General features: G+C 46.7%; 1 protein-coding gene across 2 annotated transcripts in view; it reads right to left on the bottom strand.

Annotated features, from left to right (window-relative positions):
- Positions 1-425: 425 nt before the first annotated feature.
- WBP1L (WW domain binding protein 1 like) overlaps positions 426-13,682 on the bottom strand; it is a 78,733-nt gene continuing 65,476 nt past the window's right edge. For both annotated transcript variants that reach the window (XM_039480792.1, XM_039480793.1), the window contains exons 3-4: positions 4,287-4,448; positions 426-2,638 (exon numbers count right to left, since the gene is read on the bottom strand). In XM_039480792.1, coding sequence (XP_039336726.1) covers positions 1,887-2,638; positions 4,287-4,448 — 914 coding nt within the window. In that variant the 3' untranslated portion in view covers positions 426-1,886. The remainder of the gene's footprint in view (positions 2,639-4,286; positions 4,449-13,682) is intronic.

The following is a 13,682-nucleotide window of genomic DNA, read 5'->3' as shown; positions in this document are numbered from 1 at the left end:
CAGTTCCCTACTTGCGTGAGCCACTAAGTCTGGTCACACTATACGAAGAGCCAGTCAGAACAATTAACGTGCCATGGAGTATTTTTTAAACCACCTGCACACACCACAGCATGGAACGGGCTTTGATGAATCTCAATGAAAGACTGTTTCACTGCATTCTAATGTAGACATTGCAATTCTAGTTCCAGTGGACATCTGCTTGATGTAAGGCTGTTTGTTATGGGAGGGGAGAGAAATGGCTGCCCTTTAAAAAAAGTTGCCCATTACAGATGAACAAGCACATACTAAAATGCGCTACCTTCAGTAGAGAGGCAAAGTATTTAAATGAGACAATCCACATTTGTTATGAGCAGAACACCGTGTATGTCAAGTAAAATGTAAACACAGATTTTTGTTCTCCCTTCACAAAATGAAACACACGCGAGTTATCAGAAAAGGCATTATATTTGGTTTCCACGTTACTGAAAACTGATTTTGGTTTCGATCAATCAAATCTGAATGCCTGCGTCAAGGTTTCAATTTCCCTCCATAACAGTAATGATCGAGACGACGACCATAAGTAAAGGAAAGCCAGAGGGAAACCCAAGCACACTTCATATATAGACTGAATCCTGCCCTCTTCCACAGGAACGCTCCAGGGAATGTTAGTTTCAGCGGTTTGTTTTTTTTCCTTCTGGTTATACTAACAAAAACTCTACTGTTTATTAAAGCAAAGCTACAGTAAATTTTCTTGCAGTCTTACAGCAGGTTTCATATTACCAGTAGGACATGCATGCATGTATTGCAGTCACACACATACACGCTCAGACATTGTACAGTAGCCATTTGCCACTTTAAAAAAAGAAAAAACCCTAGACATTCATTTCTTGTAAGTGGTCAGCATTAGAATCGCACCAAACTTTTGGATTTAAAAAAAGAATACTGCCCAGATCTCCGCTGTAAGTAATCCTTTTGCAACGGACGGAGCTTTTGTCTCCATTTGTTCAACATGCATCACTGAAACCTGAAGGCACACTGGCCAAAGACAGCCCTGGTTTTCATTTTGTCATCTTAACTAAAGTGCTGCCCTAAGGGGACAAAAATAAAATGGAAAAAAAAAGGCCAAACCTTTTGCAGCACACAAGTTGAATGTCATGTAGAGACCACAGTACTTGGAAAGGCAGCCCAGCTGCCTGGATTCTAACTCACAGCTGTGCTCTGAGAGGCATTGATTAAAGGAATATATTTGCCTTAAAAAAAAAAGTATGTAAAGGCGAAATCTGCAATCCTTTTTGCAACTTGCATGCTATAGACTAATATTCCATCTGGAAGAAACTGGTCCTTCAGTTACCAGCTTCAAGTGGGGAATCTCCTGCACCCCTACCTGTTTCTGAAGCACCAGAGATTACAGCGCTGTTCTGATTTAGTGATTTCACGATTTGGGGAAAAGTGGATGTGCTCTACTCCCCTCAAGAGCCCTAATCAAACCAGAACTCTCGGGCTGCTGACTGCCAGTGCTATCAGAAGCAGTGTGCTTCTGGGAAGACACCTGGAGGGTGGAGCCATACTGTATTTCTTATCCTCACAGGGTTAGACTTGCTGAGCTTCATGACTTGCAAGATAAAGCAGGTTTTGGAAAACTAAAACCAACCAAACAATAATAATCCATCACCAAAATCATCATTAGCAAAGTTCCATTTTACAAAAGTCTCCTTTTGAAACTGCAGTCCCTACTATGTGTATGAGGAGGGATGTGATATTAAAAAAAACAGGCGCAGTTGCCCACCCTCCCAAGCAGTGCTTTTGGGGATAGTCCCAAAATTACATCTGGGGTTAAAAAAAAGGTTGCGTCACCTTTTTAAAAGTTGTTAATCCTTTTATAGACTCTCCCTTACGACTCAGCCACTTTAGCTGGGAGAGTGATTAGTATGAGAGTTTGGAGAGTCCTGTTCGTTTATGGTGTTCAGAAGGACACACACCGGCTGCCGAGGCAGATGGTGGTGGTTATGTTCACGGTGCTGCTCTTCGGAGGCACTGAAAAGCCCTTCTTCCTCATCCCCATGGAGGCGGCCACTGCAGCTGTCACAGAAGTCCAGGGGCCCATCCAAAGTATCGTCGATGAGCCCATCAAGCTCCTTAAGGTCGTCGTCATGGTGGCCCCGGTTGCAGACGCAGACTTCGATGCCCGAGTCGCCAGTGAAACGGCGGTGCCTGCCGGGAGTCTTGTCCCTGGCATCGGGAATAGCGCTGTTATGGTCTAAGCTTTCACAGCTGTAATCTTTAAGCAGTTCCTCCTTGCACTCGGAATCCTTATCCGGGAAGGACACAGGATCGGCTGTCTCCTCCAACTCAGCTCCGGTGCTGGAGTTGCCTGGCTCGGTAGCCTGCATTTTGGTGACAGTTCGTTCAACCAGTGTCATGGAGGATTCAGGGTCCTGGACGCTGAGGGGCCCAGTGCTGTCAGTGCTGTTGTTATTGCCACCTGGTGGTGGAGGAGAGCTTGTCTGTGCTGGCTGGAGGTTTCTTGGAGTATCCGGGATTGTGCTACTGCTGCCTGCCGGGACACACTGCTGATGTAAGGCACTATATGGTGGGGGAGGGGTTGGAGGTCGGTTCACCACTTCCTCATAGGGAGGTAGTAAATAATTTGGCAAAAATCCTAAAATGGGGAGGTAGAAGTTATTTCATGTGCAATTTCATGAAATTTGTTATTCAAAATAGATCAATGTCATTCACGTAATTTATGATACTTTGCCCATCTCTAGCAGCTTCTAAACCAGCGGTTCTCAAACTGTGGGTCAGGACCTCAAAGTGGGTCGCAACCCCATTTTAATAGGGTCACTAGGGCTGGCTGGGGCCAAAGCCCCACCTCCCAGGGCCAAATCCCGAGGGTTTTAGCCCTGGGTGGCAGGGCTCAGGTTACAGGCCCTGCTGCCTGGGACTGAAGCCCTTGGGCTTCGGCTTTGGCCTCTCAGCCTGGCTTGGGTTTTGCCCTCCTCTTCTCCCCCAGGACAGTGGGGATCAGGTGAGCTCACGCTTTGGTCCCCGCTCCTGGGGCCATGTAGTAATTTTTGTTGTCGGAAGGGGGTCGTGGTGCAACAAAGTTTGAGAACCCCTGGATTCTAAACCAAGCAATAATGAGTTAGCATCATCCCCTACGTGAGGATGTAATTATCACATTTTAGAGAAGGGGAAACTGAGGCACAGAGAGACAACATGACTAGATCAAGGTCAGAGGGAGTCTGTACAGAGCTGGGAATAAAATCCAGATCTCTTGACTCCCAGTCCCATGCTTAGCTACTAGACCACCCTGGACACAGCACTATAAATTACACCAGAGGATAATCCTGTATTGGTTGCAGGAAATTGACTAGGTGACTTCATAGATTTCTAGGCTGGGGTTCTATAATCACTGGTGTTTACATTTCCAAAAAAATCAAAGATTTCACCCCCTGAAGGAGGCAGCAATTATAAGAAAATTAAGAGATTTGTCCATATTTTGTTTTAACATTGGATTCAGTGTTTGTGGTGTGGCCAGAGCGAAACCCTATCACCACAAGTGACGAGGGGAACATTATATTTATGCTTATAATGGACTTACAAATCAATTAAAGATTTTCCTAAGGAGGCAAAACAGGCTAAAGTGGACTGAATTAAGCAACTGATCAAAACACTCTTTAAAAAGTATAACATATAAATGTCCTTATATCATAATATACCGGGGCAACTGCACTCTCTTCTCTTTCTGCCAATAAAGCTCCCCCAGATGCAGTAACAATGAATCTGTTAACTCACTGGAAATCTATCATGGTCTAGTAGGCAGCGTATAGGATTGGGAACCAGGAGGGTCCCAGCTGAGTCACCATTCCCACCTGGCCCCTGGGTGACCAACCTCTGTCAAACCACTTTCTTTACCTCAGTCAAACCAGCTGCAAAAATAGGTTACATAGCAGGCGTATCAAAGAAAGATCGCTCCAAGCTCTCCTGAATTTGGTCTTTTAAAAACCTCTCCATGGCTCCAGGAAAAGGTACAGATAACCCAGGAGCAGAAAAATGCCCGTGATAAAGGCCCTGTTGCTGGCACAGTTCTGCTTCCAGAGTCAGCAGGGCCACATGTTCCAGGCAGCTAGAATGTACCACCTCCTCTCCACAAACCACAGGCTAGGCAGCAGCAGCCCCCAACCTCTCCCTCTGCCCCAGCAGCTTCTCCCCACCTCCACCCGACATGGCGAATTCTTTGGTCTTTACTCTTTCAAAAGCCAGCCTGCTCCCTCTTGCATCTAGGAAGATCTGTAGGAAGTACATACGGAAATAAAATGGCAGGGCTGAGTAGTTATGGGCTTCTCGGTAAGCAATCAGGTTAATCTCGTGTTGCCGCTGCTGTGCCTGGAGGCGGTGTTTGGCACGCCGATGATGGCAAACGCAACAGCAGCTTAGTATGATGATGATAGTCCACACCAGCCAGAACCCTGGGAACAAACAGGGAGGGAAGAAGCGGTTATTCACAGTGCAATTCATTTCCTTGGGGGGAAAAATGCGAAATACACACAAGATGCAGTGGAAGAGATTATGGGATAATATTTAAAGCAATGAGCTGCAATGTCTGCAGATGTTCTATACGTTACATTTGTGTTAAAAATATACAGGTTACAACCAGGCTCCACAGCGACATATTGACCCTAACAACAAACTAGGCAATTTTATATGTGCTTCAGCACTCGAAAGAGCAGAGTCCTGGGCGAGATCACGAGCATGCTGGGGACACAGCTCCAAGCTGTCCAGGCAGGGCCAGTGCAAGGATATTTTGTGCCCTAGGCGAAACTTCCACCTTCCGCCCCCCACCTCTTCCCCTCCCCCTAGAGAGTCGCTTATTATGAACTTTCAAAAATGAATACTGCATAATATGGCATTGTTCATTAGAATTAATACACGTTCGGCTTGAAAATTTATTAATTTCATTATTCAGTCTACTTATTTAATAAAAATAAATGAATAACCTGACAACGTTGACATTGTTTTCACTTTGCACAACACAGCATGGATCTTAAAATAAATCACATACATTACACACAATACGCTGTCCCTTCCTTCCTTCATTCTTTCATATCAAAATCTACTACATTTTATTCTACCTTTATAATATCCAATTATTGTTATTAATAAAATGTATAAATTTAGAGCCTTGCATGGTGTCAAGTATCAGGGGGTAGCTGTGTTAGTCTGTATACACAAAAACAACAAGGAGTCAGCAGCAACTACACACCACACCACAGAAACACTAACCCAGGAACCAATCCCTGTAGCAAACCTCGTTGCCTACTCTGTCCCCAGATCTACACTGGCGACATCATCAGAGGACCCAGCCACATCAGCCACACCATCAGACGCTCATTCACCTGCACGTCTACTAATGTGATATATGCCATGTGCCAGCAGTGCCCCTCTGCTAGGTACATTGGCCAAATCAGACAGTCTCTATGTAAAAGAATAAATGGACACAAACCGGACATCAAGAATGGTAACATACAAAAGCCAGTAGGAGAACACTTCAATCTCCCTGGACATTCTATAACAGATTTAAAAGTCACTATTCTTGAACAAAAAATCTTCAGAAACAGACTTCAGAGAGAAACAGCAGAACTAAATTTCATTTGCAAATTTAACACCATTAATTTGGGCTTGAATAGGGACTGGGAGCGGCTGGCTCATTCCAGAAGCAGCTTTGCCTCTCCTGGAATTGACACCTCCTCATCAATTACTGGGAGTGGACCACATCTACCCTGATCGAATTGGCCCTGTCAACACTGGTTCTCCACTTGTGAGGTAACTCCCTTCTCTTCATGTGTCAGTATATAATGCCTGCATCTGTAACTTTCACTCCATGCATCTGAAGATGTGGGGTTTTTTACCCAGGAAAGCTTATGCCTAAATAAATCTGTTAGTCTTTAAAGTGCCACCAGACTCCTCATTGTTTTTATAAAATTAGAATGGCAGATACTCCGTCATACTGGGAGATTGGGTTTGGTGGGGAAGGGAAGCAGACTGGGTTCGGTCAGTGGGGGATTGGGTTTGGCTGGAGAGTGCAAGGGGAGCAGAACAGATTCAGTCATTGGGAGGATTGGGTTTGGCTGGGGAGGGGAAGGGAAGCAGACCGGGGTCGGTCACTGGGAGGATCGGGTTTGGCTGGGTAGTGCAAGGAGAGCAGACCGGGTTCGGTCAGTGACAGTGACGGTTCGAGTCTGGCCGGGAATTGGGTTTGACAGGGAAGAGAAGCAGACCGGGTTCGGTCAGTCTGGGTTCGGGTTTGGCTGAGGAGTGCAAGGGGAGCGGATCGGTTCGGTAACTGGGAGGATCGGGTTTGGCCAAGGAGGGGAAGGGAAGCAGACCGGGTTTGGGTGTGGAGCGGGGAGAGGGCGCAATCTGGGTTTGGCCGGGAGGCGGTGGGCGGGGTAGGATTCAAAGAGCCGCAAGGTGAAATGGGCGCTCTCCTCTCCAGTCCCTGGCATGCAGCAGCAGCAGGCTAAGTGCAATTGCAACAGGGCAATGGGAGCATGTCGCCTGCTTTGCCTTCACGAGTCCGTCCTGCGCCCGGGCTGGGGACTTGAATGCTGGGCTCTTGCTCTGGCAGGGGGGCGTGGAGCAGGCAGGACTGTGAGGCAGAGAGTGCGCTACCCTCATGCGAAAGCAGAGTCGGGAAGGTAGAAAGCTGGGGTGCAGGGAGGTGGGTTAAAGCCGCTTAGCCACCCCTCCACACAAGACAGCCCGCAGAGCTGCCAGCCTTGGCGTCCCTCCCTTCTCTCCCCAGGGAGCAGAGCCTCTGGCTGCAAATCCTGCAGCCCGCTCTCCGAGCATGCCATGCCCCGGCTGCACCTCTCTGACAGCACAGCTCAGCCCCAGCAGGGGTCTTACACCTCCTGGCTGCTGTGCAATCTACAAGACAAAGGAGCTATTACTGTGCAAATGTACCTATCAACACAGCAATCAAATCAAAGGACTTTCTAAAGGCAGGAGAGCAATTCATTGGGAGCGTGATTCTTATCATATATTTCTTCCCTCCCTACAGTCTGCGATCTGCAGCCAGCGTCTTGATCGGTGGCAGTGCCCCCAAATCTTGGCGCCCTAGGCCGCTGCCTAGTCTGCCTAGTGGCTGCACCGGCCCTGTGTCCAGGCACCGTGCTTCCTGTCAAACATCTCACCCATCATAAATGTTTGTTCTAGCCAAAAAATATGGTTCCATATAGCGCTGATGATGGCAAAACAGATGACTCTAGACTGGAAGGATACGTCACCTTCAAAAGGGGAGCTCTCACCCAAGGAGCAGTATACATCGGCGCTGAGGTTTTCTTTTCCCTGGGAGTGCGCCAACCCCGACCTGGCCCGAGGCCCCGCCCACATGCAACTACCTCCTGAGGCCCCGCCCTTGTTCCGCCTCTTCCTGCCCCGGCTCCGCCCCCTCCCCAGTCTGCTTGCTGCTCTCCGCCCTACCTCAAGCCCCTCCTCTAGCCGTCAATCAGGAAATCGGGGGCACCTCCAAACAGCTGTTGCTGGAGGGTGCAGAGCACCCACTATTTTTTTTTCCCAGGGGTGCTCCAGCCCCAGAGCACCCATGGAGTCGGCACCTATGGCAGTATATGAAGGGCCCTGACGGATTACAAAGCAAGTCTAACATTTAAGGACAGAGAACAAGTCTGATATTGATCTGACTGGAGACTAACATGTCTCATTAGTAAATTATTGAATTTGTAAACTTTGGTGTGACCTGGCACACATGAAGGGGGTGGACAAGGACGACGACCTTGAGGTCTTTACCTTCTGTGGCTGCCTGAGAGATGGGATATGGGAGGGTCTGGTGAGAGGGGACAGGTGGGGGGACTAGGGCTTGTGCCTCCTGCATGGCATGGGGTTGGAAGAGGGGAGCCACAGCAGTGCCAGCCCCCCAGACGGCCTCCCGGGGTCTCAGCTGGGGTCAGCTCTAGGGCAGTGTTTTTCAAACCGTGGGTCGCGGCATGTAAGGAGCTGGGTCACCTTCCTTTGGTCAGCACCGCCGACCAGGATATTTAAAGTCCCATCGGTGGTGCTGCCCAGCTACGGCAGGCTAGTGCCTACCTTTTCCGACACTGCGCTGTGCCCTGGAAGCACCCAGCAGCGGGTCCAGCTTCTAGGCAGGGGGGCCAGGGGGATCGGCACGCTGCCCCGTCCCGAGCACCGGCTCTGCACTCTCACTGGCTGGCTTGGGGGAGGGGTGAGGGAGGTCCCTGCGGGCGAGAGTCACATGGAACCAGACCTGCTGCTGGCCACTTCCAGGGCACAGCGCGGTCTGCGGTGCACCCCCGCTGAGCTGCTGACCGGGAGCTGCCAGAACTAAGTCCATGCCCCAACCCCACACCCCTGCCCTGAGCCCCCCCAAACCTGGAACCCCTTCCTGCACCCCAAACCCCACCCCAGAGCCTGCACCCGCAGCGTAGAGCCCTGCCCCCCTCCCACACCCGAACCCCCTGCCCCAGCCCTGAGCCCCCCTCAAACCCAGAGCCTCTCCTGCACCCCAAACTCCTCATCCCCAGCCCGAGCCCAGAGCCCTGACCCCCTCCTGTACCCCAACCCCTTACCCCAGCCCAGAGCCCCCTCCCACACCCTGAACCCCTCATTCCCAGTCCCACCCCACAGCCCTCACCCCCACACCCCAACCCTCTCTGCCCCAGCCCAGACCCCTCCCTGCATCCCAACCCCCTACCCCAGCCCTGAGCTCCGCCAAACCTTTTGGAGTCCAGCACCTTTGATAATCCAAAAGGAAACTTTTCAAAAAAACAAAAAACAAAAACCCACTAGTGTTTTAAACTGGTTGTGGTCACTGCCGCTTTCATTTTTCTCATTCTGGACAACAAAGTCAACCGTTCAAACTCTTTGGTCTTAGTGAATTAACACAATGCTTTTTCACAAGGGAATTTTAAAACAAAACTCTTATCCAACTCTCTCCGAAAAGCAAACCAACCCCAACCACTCTACACCAGGACAATATTTCTAGAAATGTGTGTTTTACATAGGATTCCGCCTTCCTAGCCACAATATTTAGGGATGTTTGGTTCAGATTCATCTCTGATTCATTCTTTTTAAACCTAATTTTTGGCCTAACTTACTTAGCATACATATATAATTTACACACACACACACACACACACACACACACACACACACACAGAGCATCTCCATAGTTAATGTTGCAACAAGATTTTCCTTTTAATGGGACCTTTGCAATTTTCTATTACACTCTCTTTCTCACACAATACATATTAACATTAACGCCCATTTCAAATGCTGTAATTATACACTAACAAAACTATTTTTTGCCGAGTATAAAGTTGTATTAATAACTGAAAAAAATATTAAATTCAAGAGGTCCCCTCCTGAGAAAAGAAGTGTTTATTTTTAGAAGGTAGGGAGAGAGAGGAAGAAAAACCTAGGAATCTCAGGAATGAGCAATCATTCATTCCAAACTCAGGACAGAAAGTAGTGCACCCACAGCACTAATCTGGAATAAGTTCACTGTTCTCAGTTCAAACAAACAAATACAATATGCTGTGCCACCACGTTCTTAGAATGGTGCCTTGTCTTGACATAGTGAGATGCACAAATCAGCCTAAACTCCTAGCTTGGCCAAGCAGATTGAAGTACTGGATCTCTCATTATTTTCCTAGAGGAATGGAAATCTATCTTGTGTCCAAAAGTGTTAATGTTTTATGAGTACCCTGCATCTTGTGATATCTGTAGGTAAGTCCTATTTAAAGCTCCCATGCAGTTTTTCCAGCTAGTCCACTCTGCCGGCTTACTGTACGGGTGACAGAAAAGAATGTAAAAACAACGAGGAGTCCTTATGGCACCTTAGAGACTAACATACGCATTTGGGCATAAGCGCTTGTGGGCTAAAACCCACTTCGCCAGATGCATGGAGTGAAAAATATATAAATAAAAAAAGAGCAGTATATATATATATATATATATATATATATATACACACACACACACACACACACACACACACACACACACATATATACACACACACTATTACAGAATGTGAAAAGATGGGAGTTGCCTTACCAAGTGGGGGGTCAGTGCTAACGAGGCCAATGCAATTAAGGAGTACATCGCCCATTTCCAACAATTGACAAGAAGGTGTGAGTATCAGCAGAGGGAAAATGACTTTTTGTAGTGAGCCATCCACTCTCAGATTTGTTAGTATCTAAGGTGCCACAAGGTCTCCTCATTGTTTTTGCTGATACAGTCTAACATGGCTACCACTCAGAAAAGAATGTGAACTTTTGAGTAACAAGAGTGACAAGGAATGCCTGTGGCACTCAGTGTTCCAGCCTGATGTCAGAATTTTGGTATTTCTCTCTCCCGCAGTCACTCCCACTCCAAAGAGGCCTTTATCCAGAGTACTGAGGATTGCCCCACTCCAATCTCCAACACTGCCTGGAGGGACTGATTTGCAATCAGCACCTTTCTGGTTGAAGAAGACTGGACAGAACTCCTCTTGAAAGAGATGATATCCACTCACTCAAGCCCTAGCTAGACTAGGAAGTGAGAAACCAGTCATTGAAATCAGGTCTTTCACATAGCATCATTATGGAGTCAGCACCATGGTAGGCCTAGGTTTCATTTAATCACCTTTCTGAATTTAATCTCAAGAAGAACAGAGAAAGAAAGGAGGAGAGGAGAGAGATTTGGAGAAAGTCATCCATAGCCATACTCAAAAAACAGCTGTGAATTACACCCACCCTTTTCCAACTGTTACAGGGTTGTTAAAATAAACACAAAAGCAGATTACTGTAGTACATTTTATCAGTTAATTTCCCCAGGAATTATTCACGTACTGGTAAGCTGTGCATGTTCAGCTAAGATGTGCTGGAGAGATGCCACTGGTAAGCAATTGAGCTGAGGCAGCAGAATTCTTCTATTGGGATAGCTGCTCCCTCCCACGTCTTAGTCCTCCAGATACAAATCAAATATTTCTATATGAATCTTATTGCAAAGGAACCCAAAGTGCTTTACAAGACAAACTGATAGACAAGCTGGATGGAGGGACTCAAGTAAAGCACGGTTACCTCTGGGGTGAAGTGTGGCAACTGTATAATGCACAGCAATATCACACAACAGTTCAGGATAGTAAATTAATGCTGGATTCCACTGAAACTGCACATGGACTTTGAGGGAGGCAGAACTGGCTTGTTGTCTGACCAACACTCCAGGAACACACCCTATTCTTATGGAAAGGGTCATGGGATTGTTCTTGAACAGAAGCAGTCAAGACTTCTGCTGTATTCCTCGTATGAATTTCCGGAACCAGAGCCAGCAACCCCCATGTGGAGGGACTAGTTCACTGACCACCAACACTTCTTGCATCTTGTAGGTATTCATAGGTGGCCTCCAATTACTGACTCAGCCCAGGCCAGAGTAGCTTGTTAGATCAGAGGATCACAGTGCAAGATGTTAAAAGTTGCAGGCCATAAAAATCTTAAAACCTAGCAAATATTTAGTGCAATTATTTATTTGAAGTGAAAGTATGAATATAAGGCTAAGCGTAAAGATGTCTAGTAAGATGCACTGAAAATACTGTACTGTGTTTACGAGAGGGGGAAGCACATTAGGGAGTGAACTGTACATGAGTGCACTGAGTGTTGACTGACCTGGAATGAGTGATGGTGAAAATGCGAACAGAAACACATGCAGGATCATGCACAGAATAGGTTGTTGTTTCTGGAGGTAGGGGATTTCCAAAGTCACCCACGCAAGACTGGCCACATAGCAATTAACAGAAAACCCACAGAAATGAAAAGTGGCGAGAGAATGATCTATTGGTTGACTGGTGGGGATCCGGAGCTGGCAAACCATGGCTGAGCAAAGTGGCAGCAGCTGCACTCCTAATTTGGAGAAACATTCATAGATTCCAAGGCCAGACGAACCATTATGATCATCTAGTCTGACCTCCTGTATAACACAGGTCACAGAACTTCCCCAGAATAATTCCTAGAGCAGAGCTTTTAGAACCACCACCAATCCTCTAAGTATGGCCTGCTTTTTGTTTCCTACCCTTGGTACATGAGCACGAAAGAAAACATGTTTTCCATTACGCACAGGATAAAATATACTTCCGGAGGGACTAAATAAAAGCCTTTCAAGAGTTGTTTCAAAGACCAAGAAAGCAGAGAGCAAGTCTACCTCATACAAACAATGGGGGAGATATTCAAAAGGCAAAACGGACGTCTGGCACCCAACTCCCAATGAAAGTCGATACGAGTCAGGCACCCACCTGCCCTCTGTGCCTTTGAAAATATTTCCCTGATGTGTTTCAACAACTTTCTCCCTCCCACGTGGAAGATACCTGCTGGCTTTATTTTGGGCTGAGCAAAATTATCCTTCCAGGGAAGGTGATAAAAGAACAGGCAGGGATCAAGCTACCCAGAGATGGAAAGTGCCTTCTTTGGAAGAATGACCAATCACTTCTTGGCCTATTGGTCAATGGCATCAAGATCTCTCAAATAAACAGAAATGACAGAGCGGCTCATGTTCTCGGTTAAAAAGATGTACAAGACAATCATCGAATTCACGGAAGTTTCTGAATATTTCTCAGTTCACTAAAACAGTTTTGTCAAAAACAGAGGCTGCCCTCATCTCAAAAAAGGTCAACCTCTGAGACAAACTGGTATCAACAGCAATCTGTGGAGAATATGGCAATAGTGATGCATTCAAAAGTGTTTATTGCATCAGTAACAGCCAGGGAGTTAAGTTTTTCCACAAGAGCTCTGTGCCACATAGTGTCAAAAGCTTTTATTAAAAGATATTCATCAGCTCCATACACAGCATCAAACACACTGTCCAGGTAACAACAGTATGAATACTGATCGCAGCCAAAACAGGTGCTATACTAGAATTTTTGTAGGTGGAGGTTCTATTCCCAATACAATCAAACCCTTTTCTACTACACATCGGTGTCTTTGGAGATACCTATAACAACATTTCACCAAGGGGGGGTGGTCATTTTCTGTCTGACAACAGGACGCACAAATACCATGTTCACCAAGGGCAACATTCCAAGGAAAGATTTCACTGAGGGAAGCTCCTTTTATCCAGTGCAAAATGAAAAATATGTTTTCTTTTGTGTTCGTGTTGCAAGGGTAGAACAGAATAATCTGCCCTAGAGATCACAGTAAACTTGGGTAAATGCCACTGTTCTGTTGGCAGGAAGCTCACTAAGGCCAAGCCAAAATACACCACAGAGTGCTTCTCTGTCTGACAAGCATGTTGGGTAATGATCTTGGATTCACAATATCTGGTCCAACACGAGGGGATGTGGGGCAGCTTCACTAACAGAAAGGCATACTTCCAAGTAGCAGCATCTTCCACAAAGATGCTTGAATAAAAGCTAGTTGAAGGGTCAATATTTTTGTCACCCAAGAATGGGAGACCACTTTAATCAATGTTGCAATCTTGGTGTACTGGAGTTTTGCAGATCGCGCCAGGAAAAGACAACTCTGATCTCAAAGGCCATGTCAATATCCTGCCTTGTCAGAGAGGAGGCTGCTCCAAATCAGTACTGTCCCTTAAGAAGGGATTATGAGGCTACTGACAACGTAAGTTATCATACAGCAGTAGAAGCTGCCAAGTGTAACAAATATTTGTAGAGTGGAATGGTCAAAACTCCAACC

This window comes from Mauremys reevesii, linkage group 7 (genome assembly GCF_016161935.1).
Source record: "Mauremys reevesii isolate NIE-2019 linkage group 7, ASM1616193v1, whole genome shotgun sequence".
In the NCBI taxonomy this organism is placed as follows: domain Eukaryota; kingdom Metazoa; phylum Chordata; order Testudines; family Geoemydidae; genus Mauremys; species Mauremys reevesii.
Note: the sequence above shows the minus strand (reverse complement) of the source record. Positions and strands in the feature narration are given on the sequence as shown.